Source organism: Homarus americanus, unplaced genomic scaffold (assembly GCF_018991925.1).
Source record: "Homarus americanus isolate GMGI-L3 unplaced genomic scaffold, GMGI_Hamer_2.0 scaffold39155, whole genome shotgun sequence".
Classification (NCBI taxonomy): domain Eukaryota; kingdom Metazoa; phylum Arthropoda; class Malacostraca; order Decapoda; family Nephropidae; genus Homarus; species Homarus americanus.
The window spans coordinates 3,418,870-3,435,982 of record NW_024737042.1 but is presented as its reverse complement, the minus strand read 5'-3'; the positions used below and the strand labels follow the sequence as shown (position 1 = coordinate 3,435,982).

The 17,113-nt window shown below is 33.3% G+C and overlaps 1 protein-coding gene across 4 annotated transcripts in view; it reads right to left on the bottom strand.

Annotated features, from left to right (window-relative positions):
• Window positions 1-38: 38 nt before the first annotated feature.
• LOC121872590 (protein Aster-B-like) overlaps window positions 39-17,113 on the bottom strand; it is a 175,322-nt gene continuing 158,247 nt past the window's right edge. For all 4 annotated transcript variants that reach the window (XM_042375426.1, XM_042375428.1, XM_042375427.1 and 1 more), the window contains 7 exons: window positions 16,740-16,904; window positions 15,943-16,067; window positions 11,618-11,810; window positions 9,867-10,091; window positions 8,902-9,085; window positions 8,574-8,700; window positions 39-6,847 (listed from right to left, as the gene is read on the bottom strand). In XM_042375426.1, the coding sequence (XP_042231360.1) occupies window positions 6,590-6,847; window positions 8,574-8,700; window positions 8,902-9,085; window positions 9,867-10,091; window positions 11,618-11,810; window positions 15,943-16,067; window positions 16,740-16,904 (1,277 nt within the window). In that variant the 3' untranslated portion in view covers window positions 39-6,589. The remainder of the gene's footprint in view (window positions 6,848-8,573; window positions 8,701-8,901; window positions 9,086-9,866; window positions 10,092-11,617; window positions 11,811-15,942; window positions 16,068-16,739; window positions 16,905-17,113) is intronic.

The following is a 17,113-nucleotide window of genomic DNA, read 5'->3' as shown; positions in this document are numbered from 1 at the left end:
TTTACCTCCCTAAGTTGAAAAGAAAGATATACAACAGATAAAGAGACCATTTATTTAAGGTACCATCTAATGTTCTAACAAAGTACTTGATTATATACATGTGTAGCTTTATGCATGTTTTGGGAATGCTTTTTATTAAGATCTAAGCTCTGATGATTAAGAACATAAAAATTGGATTTAATGAATTGCAAAAATATTATATAAGAGTGACTTCATAAAATAAGTTGCAGTTACTTCCTTTCCACCAGCTAAGACATGAGTTACAAACCATGAAGTCTGTGTGCACTATTCAACTATATTTAATCCCAAAAACATTAACTAACAAAACAACAACTAGAGGCTTTCTATAACACTATCAAAAACTTGGGAGATGCTTTTTTTTTTCTTTTTTTTTTAGGGAATTTAATATCCTTATTGAATAGGATACATTTTAGGTAAGATCTCTACAGTACCTTCTGTTTGATACTACTGTACCACACTATCACTGACTACTTGAATTCAGAAGACAATAAATTAAAACTGACTTTAAACAAAACATACATTAATAATATATTAACATTTAGCAAATAGCATTGACAGTTGTGCATTCAATACATGGTAAATTAAACTAAAATGAAAATACCGTATTTGACATGGTCATTGACTATCCAGATACTGTAATCATTGCTTTGTTCATAAAAATATCAATATTCCATCTGGTTAAGGTTATCACTTGAAATTAAAACTGGCATACAATAAGCCCCTGCATACCTTGGTAATATAAATTGCATTTCAAAATCACAAAATCCCTGCACATCTTCCCCCCCACCCATCCACAAATTAGCAGCCAATGCCTTGTTATCCACCTAAAGACATGATAATGATAAAAACAAATTAATGACTAACACTCACCTGGAGATAGACTGTAGTGATGAATGTAAAGAGAGGAGTGATAAGGTTCTGCATGGCTTAATGGTTGATGAAAGGAAGAGCATGATAAGTCTTGTTCAGCAGTAAATAATAAGGTAAGGCTGCTATTCCTCCACTTCAACTATAATTGGACTTGTTTGTAATTAATGGAGGTCATGTTTGGCTTGTTTTTTCTGCTGTTAACTTAAGCAAATTATTCAATCAATTTTAAATTTGGGGCTGGTTACTGAATTTTCAAATTAGAAAATGCATAACATCTTTAGTTCAGATTGTATGCTTTATGTACTTGGAAATTTAACATGATTCTATATATTATTGAATGGAAAAATACAGTATTATAGACAAGACTGTGTAAAAGCCCATTTAGTATATAAATTTGATTTCAGTGTACAGTAATTACAAGATTAACTATTCCTGTACTTCAGTTTACATAATAAAATACTGTATACTGTACACTCATACTAGGAGACATTTAATTTAATTTAGTAAGAATGATAATTATGATTTACTACTGTACTGTATATGCCAGATTAAATTTAAAGAGTACATTAAATTTAAATAAGTACTGTATGAAATCAAAATTTAAGATGATCTGTGATCAAGTAATTATGGCTGAAACTTCCAAAGGTAACTAACTGTGAGTGGCCTCACTGTCCTCCCATACTGTGAAAATTTGAGCATCGCATTTCAAAATATATGTATGAGTAAAAATACATTTTCTTAAATACCCGGTAGTTTATAGTGAAATAGTGGCCCTACATACCAATGACTATGATATAGCAGGGGTTTACTGTACCTTTCAATTAAATTAATTAGGTTTCTACAGTTATTTCATAGGTTAAAGGTTTTACACAAGTTTTAATATTTTCATACATTATTTTCCAAGCTTTGGCTTTGAAAGGACAGCATACAATAACAGTTCAATTTATGATAATTTTCAAAACAATATTCAGGTAGAACATTGGGTTGGCCAGGTTTATAAATCAGATCCACTTAAAACATACACTTTGTATTCACATTTTCTTGAAATATACTTTATTAAAAGATAAGTTTCCATCTCTTAAATATGAGTTTGATTTTCAAAACCGATTTCCAAGTTACTATGAATCCTTCCCAGTATGGCCTTAATCATCCATGGAAGCACTACAGGCCACCTTGTAGTATAAGTCCGTAGTCTCGCACGCACGAGCACACACACACAATATTACCTCATTATCTTATTGACCACTGCTATTTTGCCTTTCTCAACTACAGTTTTCCACTTGTTTACACTTACAAAGAAAAGATTACATGAAGAATACTGTTTTTTATTTTATTTCTTGGTAATGTATAAACAAGTGGTACTTGCTTTGCCTAATAGCCAAACAAAATATAAAGTTATTCATCTTATATTTTGAGAGGCTGGGAAATTTTAGATTATAAGATATTGAGATGGTTTCTAACTTTAAAAGAAATTATGAATGAATAATGAAACAACCCACTCTGGACGTGGGGAAAAAACCTGATGATGGTGACTCACAATGAAAAATAGTCACTAAAAAAGCTCATATACAAGACAGCATTACTACGTTAATAATACATAATGATCCCAGTAGCTTATAAGATAACCAGTTAATTTAACCATACTGCCAGCAGTAGTATATCTTTAGTTTCTGACAACCACTGCATACATCATATTATGTCTGACTTGATTTCATTAAAGTATGTCCAGCAATACTACATTATATTCAGACCAAAAAGTAAAAGAAGACTGTAAAGAACCGTTTCAAATTAATTCACTGAAATTAAAATAACATCCTTTATGCAGTTTCTTATAATTTGTGCAGTGGTGACTCTTAGGTGAGGGGTTAGTTTAGCCTGGGACACTTGATGTGGTGAATGGCCAGCTCAACACCACAGCCTTGCCACTGGACTGAACCAGTGTCTCATGGATAGGAAATGCTACCAACTGAGCTGTTGCAGTTTAAAAAAAAAAAAAAAAAAAAACAGTATGCTAAGAAAAAAAGTTGCTTGAATGTTAACCACATCAAATGCAAAGCACATCAGAATACAATATACTGTACTAAACAATGAAATCAATGTTCAGCATATCTTTAATCCCACATAACTCAATCATAAGAAAATTATGGACAAAAATAAAAATATATGAACCTCATGACCTATTCCTACTTGTATCACAGTCAACTTGCAACACCAAGACATCCATCGCTAGTAAGTAAACAAAGAACTTTATTGCCACCGTGTGTACAGCTTCACTTAAATATTTAGGGTACTGTATGTAAATTTTTAGGCAAGTGGAAAATAAAATGAATGAAAACCATTAAGCAAAATAATTTCATTATTCCAATTAAAAAATATAAAGGTATCCCATTAAAAACCTGTCACTAATACAGCACACTTGAAAGCAGTGTACAGTACAGGTACTTCCCGACTTACAACCGACTCAACTTACGACCACCCGCACTTACGACCTGCCTCAGTCGTACCAAAATGTGGTCAAATTATGTATTTTTGAGTCCCAAAGTCAGAAAACAGACAAAATTTTCATCTGTAATTCACTTTAAAATGGCTGGCAAGCTTAAAAGTGAGTGTTTTGTGGTGCTGAGAAGAAAAAGAGATCCAAATTTTTGATTTTCTGTGTTACTTAAGCATTTCCGACTTACGGCCATTTCGACTTACGACCCGGATGTCGGTCCCTCCGTTGTAAGTCGGGGAGTACCTGTATATGCACGAACAGGGATGGACCACACATGAAGATTATATTCAAATATGCTTGTTTAATGATGCTGAACTATACTGAAAGAACTTATTTCTCCATTCAATTATCAGAAAGTAAAGTAAGTGTTTTGATATACAGGTTGAGAATCACTTATATGAAATCCTTGGGGCAGAATGTGTTATGGATTCTGGAATTTTATCATATTCAGCCTGAACCTCTCTGGGTGACCTACCAGTCACCCAAAACTATCTAACACCTTTTTCTTCTTGAAGCATTTGAACTACATAATTATCGAGACAAACAACCTACAACTAAGTGCCTAACCGAGTAAAATTATATCATAGCCCCTATACAGTGTACCTTATACCAGGATATCAATTATATAAATCTGTACAGCCGATTTATAGCAGCAGTTACAGCAGCAGCACAAATCTTTTATAAATACAGAATGACAGCATATTAAATTAGATATTAAATATATTTAATGTTTCATTTTTTACATGAGCATTAATTTTTTTTAATAAAGAATGTTTCATTACACAAGTTTTTAAAGGTTTAATAACTAAATTTAATAAAGGCAGTCAATTAGCTGATGGAAATACACTGACAGTTCCCCTATTTCTCAATACAGTAGCTGGCAGCACAAGTAGACACATTGTCTGTTAGCAGATATTTCTAATTATTGTACAGTATCAATATTTAGTATTTTATTGCCTCCCACAAACTGTTGAAGGTCTGTATGCAAAATACTTGTCTGTGAATAATAAGGGATTACTGTACTCTTTAATGGTATTCAATATATAAGTTATCAAGATTGTATGTAAACAGTGTATCATATGTAATTAGCTAGTAAATGTCCAGATGGTCAGGCATATTCAGTTCAGCTCGGGTCAGCTGGGTGACCAATATCACCTGCATCCTAGAATTTTCTTAGGTTTTCAAGAGTTTTTTTTGTTTTGGGAATTCCAGATAATGGATTCTCAACCTGTAATTACTTGAAACTAAACAATAACAATTTTGTCCCTCTACAATGCAAAATCTGTAAATTATAATGAATCATGACCAAAAAATTGGACAAATATAAGGTATTAATTTAACCTGTCAATTATTCTGTATTGAAATTATACATCAGTGTCTACTTCTGTGAAAGATAAAATCTTTGATAAATTATTAGATTTGATGTTTACAACAGTATAAACTGTAGGTTCCTAACACCACCAAAATAGAAACTATAATCAGAGTACTAATGCTGTACAGTGATAGACTTGGATGGACACTTTTAACTTTTCAGCTATGTAAAGGTGTGGTGGATTCATGGGACTACTATATATTGAATCATGGCTGTTAATGCCCTCTGATATCAAAGTATGAGTTACATCTGAATATGTAAGAAAGTAAAAAAAAATACTGAAAATTCCATGATCTACACTTATGTTTTACTCAATGCATATCAGATCAGCAGAGACATACTCACTTTCATGCATTACCAGGACAAGCACAGAAATTAAACCATGCAGCTATTATTGTTTACTTCTGTAATGATATGCCTTTTAAATTGTATGCATATTAATAATAATAGTACACATAATAGGAATAATCTTCTACTGTAAAAATAAATAGACATATTAGACCTTCCAGTTTGACTATATGACCATACAGCTACAGGTACTTGTCAACAAATGGAATTCCAACAGTAACTTACCTCCTCTGTAAAACCTCTCACTCCTCTAGAGCAATCATGACAGAAGTGCCTCTAAGCCATCACTCCACTATGTATTTGTCTTGCCCTCTTTATTCCCTCTCCTCCGTTAACATATGTATATACATAGCCTGGTTCTTCTCTCACTGAATAAAGAAAAGATTTTATCTTATTTCATCACATACAAATGTTTTCTTATGGACAAATATAAAGGATAAGGTAATTTTAATTCAGGGAAGGTATATAAATATTTTGTTTATTTAAATACACAAGTGTGTATCCTTAAATACTATAAACACTAATTTTAATACTGCTAGTTTAAAGTGCATAAATAGAATATCAAAAAAATATCTATTGGATAATTACATTTGTCTGAACCAGCCCAACACTGTGTACCCTTAAGATAGGTAATACACTGGAATGAATGAATAAATGCTCCACAACCTTTCATTTATATATTGAGTTGGTCCACTTTTGAGTCATCTGAAGCTTAATAAGCATGTGCTACTCGCACCATCATTTCCTCAAAAATGTCCAAGTGCAAGTAGAGGAAATCTATTCAAGCTTCTAAATCTTTGCGGGAGAACTGCAAGCTAATTTCTACACGAACTCTCACTGAAGACAAACACTAGTTTTATTTTCTTCCCTTGCCAACCTTTTCCTACTATGATACAGGATGGTCAGAGTGAATATTCGCACTTCATTCACTATCATTTGTTCTTTCTAATGTAATGTAATGTACTTTTATTCAACTACTGTACAGTATCAATTAAACATCCTCACATTTGCCACCAAATAACAAGAGGTTAATATACATTCACATATCTTCATTCACCTTATAAAGGGACTAGATAATTTACATCATGACCTTTTTAGTGTGACTTACTGATGACTGTAGGGTAGTTGACTTTGTTTCTCAAAATCATCGACAGCCACTGATATTCACCACCACAAAATGATGACAAAGTTTTGCACTGTTTTGTAAGTATAAGATCTTTTGTATCTTACAAAAAATAATCAATGGCTCAACATGAGACATTTATTTATAATTATATATATATATATATATATATATATATATATATATATATATATATATATATATATATATATATATATATATATATATATATATATATATATATATATATATATATATATATTATAGAGTTAATATTAACTCTTTGGGGGGGGGGAGGAATGTCTGTCAAGGTTATTATTGACTTTTGAGGATGGAAATTTTCTACAGTTACGTAACACACTCAGAGGTCTACATGAACCTCATTTTCATGTGTGTTTTTGTAAACACTATCACTGTCATGATCAGGGATGTCAGGTCCTATGGTAGGATCTACTAGAGTTGCTTCTTGATCCCGGTGAAGAGGTTCTGATGTTGCTGCTGATGATCTGCGTTGAGATTCTGCTTCATGTAAATTTTGTATTTGTCTTAGGAGTAACTGAAGTTTGGACGCATGATGTGGAGGTATGGAGGTGTGAAGGGTGCGCAAGGATTCTTCAGCCTAAAATAAAGGAAATAATAATTATAATGCAAGGTACAAGATCAGGGAAGTCCAAGATTTTCAGTAGTGGGCCACATGATCAGAAATCCAAATGGGTGCGAACCGCTTGAATCAAACCGCCAATCAAAAATATGTATTTTTTAGCAGTAATTGCAGGTAATCAGCCTTATTCATATCAAAGTTATTGGCCGAGTTCTAATACTGACCAATTTTCATAAAGTTATTGAGAATACTGAACTATTCCGGAGAACTGTGGGGTGTATTCAGTCAGGTTACATCTCAATTCTGAATCCAGGATTATATTACTGATGGCATTACACCGCTACAGTTAGGGTTAGGTCATAATGACCTACTTGATGTGTGATAATAAGGTGAAAATATATAGCCAGCAAGCCGCACATTAGACGCCCCTATACGAGATGAACCTATCTCAGTAAAATAATTACCATTAAAGTCACTCCTTCATCTTTAGATATAAAAGAATTTATTTATCAGCAAAATTTTAAGTTAAAAATACTACACAACTTCATAATTTTCAATCCTTTTTGTAATATTTTGCCTTTAACTACTTATGAGCTTAAATTCTCCTCATAAACTGATTAATAATGAAAACGATATCTTTCTTGAAAATCCCCAATACTGTACGGGAATACAGATACCTCGGTTAACGCAAAAGGATGCATTCTTAAAAGTCATTGAGAATATCACGGCAATTTCCCCCATAAGAATTAATGTAAATGGGGGGGGTGGGATGCATTCCCAGATGGTAACTTTCACCACATATTTTTTTTTATATACCTGTACATTCCTCATTATCCAAGGCTATTAGGGACTAGGGTTGCACATATACTGTAGTACAGTACCAGTAAATGTGAGGAATAAATAAAAATTATACCAATAAATAAAAAACTAAAAAAAACTACACTTGCGACACTGCTCCATCCTCCTCCTCCTCCCACGATCCAGGGGCTAACTACCATGCACGTAAAAAATTATTCCTTTTATAGTTTTGACCTTATGACAATCTTTTCTTTTATTTATTATTTATTTTCTTTTGCACATTCTGTAAGAACAATTGTGTGTGCATATAATTGAGTAAAAAAAAAAACAAATAAACAAATAAATAAAATTATGAATATTCTACCCCAAAATATAAATTTAAAATTAACAATAATGCAGCTCACAGCTTGGCCTGTATGGGGAGGCTGAGATTCTGACATTTAGAAATGAGAGTAAACATTTAACTACAGTACCATTTACCATGACCATAAGAAGAATTCTAAAACGATTGGCGTGTTTTTTCATGCCATGGTTTGGAAGTATACTGTACAGGTGTGGAGTGAGCGCCTCCTACGTGTGAAAATTTTCACATGCAAGTTCCATGTAAATGGTCCCATTGAACTTCATTAATTTCTAAACTGTGCAGGTCTTCACATGTGGGGGGGGGGGGACACTTGTAGCGGGCTTTACTGCAAAACTTGAGAGCTGCAGTTTGTCTGCGCAGTTTCAAATATTACTGAAGGGTACCATGAATTTTCTTTGTGAATAAGCAAGGGATGCTTTGCAAATATTGAATAGGGGTGTTATAATATCAACTGTGGATAAGCAGGGTTTCGAATAGTGAGGTATTTCTGTATTGCCAACTCTTTGCAGTATATAATTTTGAAAACTACTCTTAAAAATCCCCATTACTGTTCACTCCTCACAGTATAACATTTACACCAACCTTTCTGAGAAACCCTGCAGCTTCTTCAATAGATTTTCGCCATCTTTCTACCTCTGCAGCATGAATTGCTTCCTGTTGCTGTAGTATTCGTACCCACTCCTCCAGGGGGCCACCAACAGTTCCAGATCTGTGAGAAGACCATATTGTAGATTTGGGAGAAATAATACTACATGTAAAAAATGGTACACTGAGTCCCCATCCCCCTCCCAACCACCACATTTCATTGATGGTTGCTAATCTTCATATGATCCAATAATTCTAAGAGTAATAAAATTTTCCTCCTTATTGAAAGAATAATGCCAAGTGTTAATCTACTTGTGGCACTTACCTGAACATACTAGGATCCAGAGTCGGGTAAGGAGAGGAACGAAGGAACATTTTCTCCTCCAGTGCCCAGAGTTTGTAGTAGAGCAGAGCATTGAGGGTTAACAGAATAACGAGAGTTGCCACCACTAGTCTAACCGGACCTTCGTTTGATGATATAGTGTTGTCTGGTGTAACAGTTGGTAGTGCTGAAACAATACAAGTTTTGAGGGCTAGTATAAAGAAAATACCAAATATTAGTTTCTCAGCTTTACAATAATATTCTGCCATAATTTTTTCCCCAGCTTATAGGTACAGTACAGGTAAATGTTATTTTTAAACACAACTATAGGGTGCCACCCCCACCCAAAAAAAAAACGAGTATACACACCGCCTTACTGATTTTTGTGGGAATCAATTAAATGCTTGCATCAAAACAATAACTTTGTCCTCACTTGTGGGAGACCTTGCATATCAACAAGTGAGGACAATGTTGCTGTTGTGCAATACAAGTACACTCAGCATTCCCAAAATACCATGAAAATCTGGATGGTAGTGTGTATACAAAAAGAAGCCAAACAATCTACTAGTACTGTACTTATATATGACAAACAATTATATCAGCTGCAAATTATAATATTCTACAATACTGTATTTATAATTTATACTAAATATCCAAATAAAACTGCAAAACAAGAAATCAATCATTCCCTACTATTACCTTTTGGTCTACTACCACATCACAGCCAAAAGGGACTCTTATCTCGTGAGTAAATACTTCCCCCATAAATCACAGTATCAAGCTTTCTGATCAAACAACCAAATGATATACTGTATAGCAAAAAATATAATTAATATTACTGTAGAATCATTTAACCAGTGAAGGAGTACTTTTTCTGGACACAGCATGTACAGCAAATTTGATTCATTCTTCACCTGGCCTCTGTGATTCCACAAATAAATTAGTAACATTTTGTTAATTCAACTTACTGAGTTTTCTGGCAGGCATCTGTGTTGATTTGTGTATATCCTTAACCTTATCTGGGTAAACTTGTGATGGTAGAAGCACATCAGGAGGTTCTCCTTTGCTGCCAACTCTTCTTCTTCTCCGTCGAGTTCTCTTCAGGTTTGTGCGGTCAACCTCAGCCAGCAGTGCAGCGTTGATATCATTCAGAAGATTTTCAACACCATTATATGCATTCTTATCAATAACTCCTGTAAATAATAACATTTTCATAAATTATAATTAACACTACATAATTCAATTATTAACCCTTTCGAGGGCAGTATTGCACTTGCGTATTTTATTTTGGCATTAATTCAGCTGAGAAAACCCCCTGCCCTCTAAAGGGCTAAAGCCTATCTCAATTAGTAAATTTACAGAATTATAAAAAGATCACTTGCTGAGATTGAAGTGCTGTATGACAAAAAAAAATATATATATATATATTTATTACAATCAGGATCCAAAATACAGTACAGGTTGACAATCCCTTATCCGATATCCTTGGGGCCAGAGGCATTTCGGATTTTGGAATTTTTCGGTTTTCAGAATGGTTATTTTTTTTATTTATTTATTTTTTTTTTTATTAGCCCACTCGGACATAGATTACTGCCCCACATCAGGGCCTGAGGGGCGAAAATATAATAAAAATTATTATTATTTTATTACTACATTATTATTATTATTATTACAGGTTGACCATCAAAACCCAGCAATCGATAAACCGGAACCTTCAGTTTTCCGGCATGGATTTCAGAGCGCATTTTCAAATATTTCTTTGTTTATTTAATGAAGATATATGTTTTAGCTCATAAAATTCATACAAATTACCCGACCAGAATATAATTTACATTGCTGGAATTCTTACAATTAGATGATCATTTTGAAAAAAACATCATAGATTTTGCATTAGACATACAAATTTTAGATATAATGTTTACTCTGAGTAAATATGTTATCTTTTGTGCAAAATATATCACATTTATATTCAAAATATTCCTGGTCTTACAAGGAATCCAGTAATGTCAATTATATTATCCTAACTTAAGTGTTTAATTTTCTTTGTTTAAAGGACTGTACAGGTAGTCATTTTCTGTTAAACTTATACAGCAAATATAAACATCAGTTTTCCGGCATTTTCGAAAATCCGGCACTCCTCAGGTCCCGAGGTTGCCGGATTTTTGATAGTCAACCTGTATTTTTATTATTATATTATATTAATATTATTATTTTTATTATTATTATTATTATTATTATTATTATTATTATTATTATTGTTATCATTATTATTTTATTTTGGTGTATTTTTATTAAAAATTTTATTTACTATGAATAATTATTATTATAATTATTATTACTACTTGTATTACATTTTTGCCCCCCAGGCCCTGATGTGGGTCAGTGATCTATGCCCGGGTGGGCTAATCCCTGCTAAAAAAAAAAAAAAAAAAAGCCCCACAAATTTTTTTTCCGGTTTTCAGAGCTTTTCGGATAAAGGGTTGTCAACCTGTAGAGTACAGTATTCATAGCATTACGCCATGTTGAAAGTTAACAAGCATGGCAATAATTCTTACATCACTACTAAAAAGTACAGAAAATGTACTGTACTATACAGTATTACAATACAAACTAACAGAATTACTTTATACTTTATCATGAACTCAAACTCAACCAATACAAAAAATATAGTTCTTATAGTGCCAAACAAATTAATTTTCCACTTAGAAATGACAATTACCTTTCATAAAGCCCCAAACATTCTTCTTGTACTTCACTTGCGACCAAACACTAATCCTTGTTTCTGTGGCAGACTCACGGGTCAGACACCAATGATTGGAAACAAAGAAAGAGTCTGCATATGGGATACCTGCATTACAAGCTTCAGCGTCAACTGTGTAGATTTCTCCATGTTTACTGAACTGTGACACAACCTGAAGATACATGTTGGTGAAGCATTAGATATACTACTGGTATAAATTATGAAAAAGATGTGGCACTATACTACATATGGGTGAAAAAGCTGTGGTATTACTGGGTGCTTACTGGAGAGAGAAAAAATATCTATATTGTATCAAATATTAAACATCTTCAATCACAATCAAAATTACTAATTAAGACAACAGGGTTTTTTATTCAAGAAGGATTGTAAAATAAAACCCCAAAAATCTTTGTCTAAATTGGCTTAAAAGAATCTGACAACCCTTCTAAATATGTATTTTTTATCTCCATTCCATATTACATTACCATACTTCCTTTTACTTCTAATTTCTTCCAATTTGATATTCTCTATACATTTCTACAGTCATTACAGGCCATCAACACATTCCCTCCTACTTTCATTTATGGTACCCAATACATGCAGTTTCATTCAGTATTACTCAAGAAACTACTCCATTTGAGGAGTCTGAAACATTACAGATTAATTATTTTATATATACAGTATAAAAAAAAATGCTGCTTTTTCCATTATTCCTGTAGTGATTCACTATCTTGTTTCAGCTCTTCTTAAACCCGTCAACTCCAATAACTCGGAAAATTCTATCCATTTTTGTTTGGGAATCAAACTGAATTAATATTAATCACAGAAAAAGGATTTACTAGGTGTGTAAATTGAGGATGTGAGTGAGTGTGTATGAGTAATTATAATTGATACAGCTTTCTCCTGTTGCTTTTCTACACTAGTCATACACTGCCCTCCAATATAATTTCCCTCATTCGTTTTAAGTTCCTGTGTCCCTTCATACAGCCCACAGAAAAATAGAGGAGTGAAGGTAAGAAATACAAGGATAGATGGGAAAATACGTGACACTTACTGACATTATAAAGTTACATATATTTACCAAACCTAAAGAATCACAAACTTTCCTTCAACTCTTGCGTGTTTACAAATTGTTTCATAATGTAGCCAGCATTCACATAACTGAAGATGGGTTAGCTTAATCTGGAGCTTTAAAAGAAATAACTGTTCTGTTATCTGTATTCCTCTCTACTTTCGTGTGTGTGCCAATTTAAAGGATAGAGAGATCATAAGAAAGTGGTTAAGGTGTATGACAGGTGTAGGAAGTGACAAGAAAAAATTAAAACAAAAATAAAACTACTACTGTATATTGGATGCATACTTCTTTATACAGTAAGTCCCTCCTAAGTCGGACTTCCATTAGTTGGAAACTCCCATTAGTCGGACTAGGGTCTGTGGATCTGCCATCACTCGCCCTACACCTCAGTCAGAATTGATGGTTACCCCTGATCTGCCACCTTGCATCTTCGATTCAGATAGTGATTAAACCAAGAATATATGCTAGTTTTAAGTGTAACTATACAGATAAATATAAGTGAAACTACATAGTATGTGAAATTACAGTAATGAAAGTTTAAGTGCCCCCTTCATTTTTCTCGAAATCAAGATTATCTGCTACAATAATATCACAATTCATCCGCTACACTATAAATAAGTGGGGATAACTTTATTTTTGTTTTAGGATGTGATTTTTCCAGCAAAATGATGGTCAAAATTCCCGGGAGGGGATAGGGGATATGTGTGTGTGTGTATGTGTGTGTGTGTGTGTGTGTGTGTGTGTGTGTGTGTGTGTGTGTGTGTGTGTGTGTATGTGTGTGTGTGTGTGTTGGGGGTCCACATAAGTTGGTCCTTCGGACTAGTTTGAGCCCCAATATACAGTAGTCTAACTTACTGTATTCTCAATTTCTATACAAAGCATTTTAACAAATTAAATCTACTAATTTTAGAAAAAGTATTCTACAGAAAGTAATATTTATTCATTTCTATCCCTGTGGCTGAATCCTGGTCTAGTAAATTGTAAATATATATACAGTGGGGTATGCTATAACGAATCTAATTGGTTCTAGAACCTTGTTCGTTATAGCATTCGTTCGTTATAGGATTAATCCGTTCCAGGCCCCCAAATACAACCACTTAACACTGAAAAATATAATATAAAATTGTAAAAATTGTAAAAAAGTGCATAAATATGCATCTAAACCCCTGAAATAAAGAATATCATTAATACTTGTAATAAAAAGAACAATAAATTAGTAAAAAAAAAAAAAATTTAAATAATGTTCGTTGTAGGAGTTTCGTTCGTTATAGCATTCTCAATTTTATAGGTAAAACCGTTCGTTATAGGAATATTCGTAGTAGGATCCGTTCGTTATAGCATACCCCACTGTATGATCATTTCTGTACCAGTCTTCTTCATGTGTAAACCAACCATTTTAACCTCAGTAACTTCTACATCTGCTGTCAGTACAATCACCTTTTCTCAAGTACATAGTGCCTACATGTGTATGTGTGTGTGTTTTCCATATACAGTGAACCCTCACTTTAAGCGGTTAATTCAACCCACAGGGTACCGCGTAAAGTGAGAAACGCGTAAAGTGAACAATATAACATATGGGATTAATTGAAATAGAGACCGGGCCGACCCCCAACTCCACTTTTTCAGACACAATACCTACGTTGTGGTAAAAATAACTTCTTAATTTTATGATGGTATGCACACACAATTAATAATTAAGAAAAATATCAATAATATTAGGTTTTTTAACACTGCCCTCTGCCTTGGAACCAACCCCCCCATCACTGTGTGCCCAGCCATCTTTTCTACTAATGTACAGTGATTTCTGCTATAACGCGTGTTTTGATAACGCGAATTTGCTCTAACGCGATTTATGAATTAGGAACGATATTTGTATAACGCGAACGCTTGTTTGCTATAACGCGATTTTTGCTTACTATTTCTCCAATTTTGTGGTACAGTGGGGTATGCTATAACGAATCTAATTGGTTCTAGAACCTTGTTCGTTATAGCATTCGTTCGTTATAGGATTAATCCGTTCCAGGCCCCCAAATACAACCACTTAACACTGAAAAATATAATATAAAATTGTAAAAATTGTAAAAAAGTGCATAAAGATGCATCTAAACCCCTGAAATAAAGAATATCATTAATATTTGTAATAAAAAAACAATAAATTAGAAAAAAAAAAAATTAAATAATGTTCGTTGTAGGAGTTTCGTTCGTTATAGCATTCTCAATTTTATAGGTAAAACCGTTCGTTATAGGAATATTCGTAGTAGGATCCGTTCGTTATAGCATACCCCACTGTATTAACTGTGAATATAGTAAAGAAGAATATCAACAAGAAGCGTTCTGGTGATAGAATTCCTGGTGATGATCGTAAAAGAAAGGATATAACACTTGAAGAGAAGCTCGATTTTATCAACCTCAAAATCACCCTTCTCCCCCATCAAGTAAAGTGTTACATTTACTGTATGATTTCATTATTAGATATGAATGTAACATTTATTTAGACTGTGCTATCCTTTGTGTTAGGCTAACTACTAAATTTTCTCGATTTTGAGTAATCTGCACCTAACCCTATTTTCTCCATAAGCCCTGTTATTTCTATTACGCGATTTTCTATAACACGATATTTTACAAGAACACAATTATCGCGTTATAGCAGAACTACCTGTAAGTGTTAAAAAACCTAATATTATTGATAATTCTCTTAATTATTAATTGTGTGTGCATACCATTATAAAATTAAGAAGTTATTTTTACCACAACGTAGGTATTGTGTCTGAAAAAGTGGAGTTTGGGGGTCGGCCCGGTCTCTATTTCAATTAATCCCATATGTTATGTTGTTCACTTTACGCGTTTCTCGCTTTACGCAGGCCTCCGTGGGTTCAATTGACCGCGTAAAGCGAGGGTTCACTGTACTGTAATGTACAGTACAGTAATTGACCATTCTTGATAATTAATTTTCTTCTTTTTAATTAATTCATTCTCGTGGATTTTTTCTTAGAAGCTAGAGGTGAAATAGTCTATAAACAACCTACTCTCTAGAGTCTAACTTAACCAAATTTCAATTACATGTACTGTACTGTGTACAGTTACAAATTACTTAATACTGTATGGAACAAAATCAAATGTGAAATTCCTGTAAAGCATAAGGTCTTCCTGCACCTTGCTGCCTTTACCTTCACATTACAAACCAACTTTGGCTTCAAGAGTTATGCCAAAGATGTGAAAGTAATCTTACCTGTGTCTCCGTAACATGAGAAACTTTTGGTCCAAAGCTGTTAGGAGGAAGCGTGAGAGTGTATGTAACCTGACGGAGTTTTTGGTTAGTTTCTGGATTACTCTGCCACGGACTTGCAACAACATCTGGAAAAAGGTAAAATTAATTAATAACTTTCCAACCATTTCCTGTCAGACCAAATATAAGTGCCATTGTCTATGCCCTGAGAAGTTTTTTTTTTTTAATATGAAGATTATTCAAGAATATTGTATGACTACCTATTAAAGAATCACCTGAAGAGTAGGCCACCCCATTTATTTCACCTGAATATTAACCACCCTAACACTAAAGCTATTCTAACCCAACCAGGTAGCGTTAGGGTGGGTGGTTAATCCTGAGGTGAAATGAATGGGGGCCTAATATTAAGGTGATCCAAATTATCCTCTAATAAATTATTCCTGTCTTATGTAGATTAGAAAAGTAATTTTTTTCATAGCTGACCTCCCTTCTGCTATAGTATGGCCAAGTCCTTTTAAGAAATCTGCTTTGTGGCACTGAAGACTCTCCTTTTGTATCTATAACATTTTGGTATCTACATGTTAGCTTCTGTTTTATACATTCTATTTTTATATACCTTAATGGATGAATAGAAGTATATTATTTTTTGTTGTTAAGATGAAAAAATTAAAAATTGTAAACCAAAGTGAATGAAAGAAGTTACGAAGATCAGAAAACCTAAGGCAGTTAATTCCAAGGTAAAATAAGCTGGGTGGAGCTAATCTTCAGATAATTATCTCTAGGCTATGACAAATCCTTACCCGAAGTCTTCCTGGCAGTATACAGATCCAACATAAACTTGGAATTGGTGAACAAGAGAGTGAAGACTGTGTCCACTGGGAGAGAATAGACGGTGTTGACAATCTCACGACCCTGGTGGTGTGAGCTCTGGTTTGGACATGCCACTGATTCTCCTGATGATAAACCTGAAAAAATAAAAATAATAATAATAAAATAAATAAATAAATAAATAAATAAATAAATAAATAAAATAAATGCAGTAATACAAATAAGATGCATTTCATGCAGGTAAATTAACGAATAAATAAAAAGATATGTCTGCATATTTCTGCTATACAGGGTATACTCGTAGTGTACATTAATAATGCACATCATAAGTTGTTCTGACTGCTTA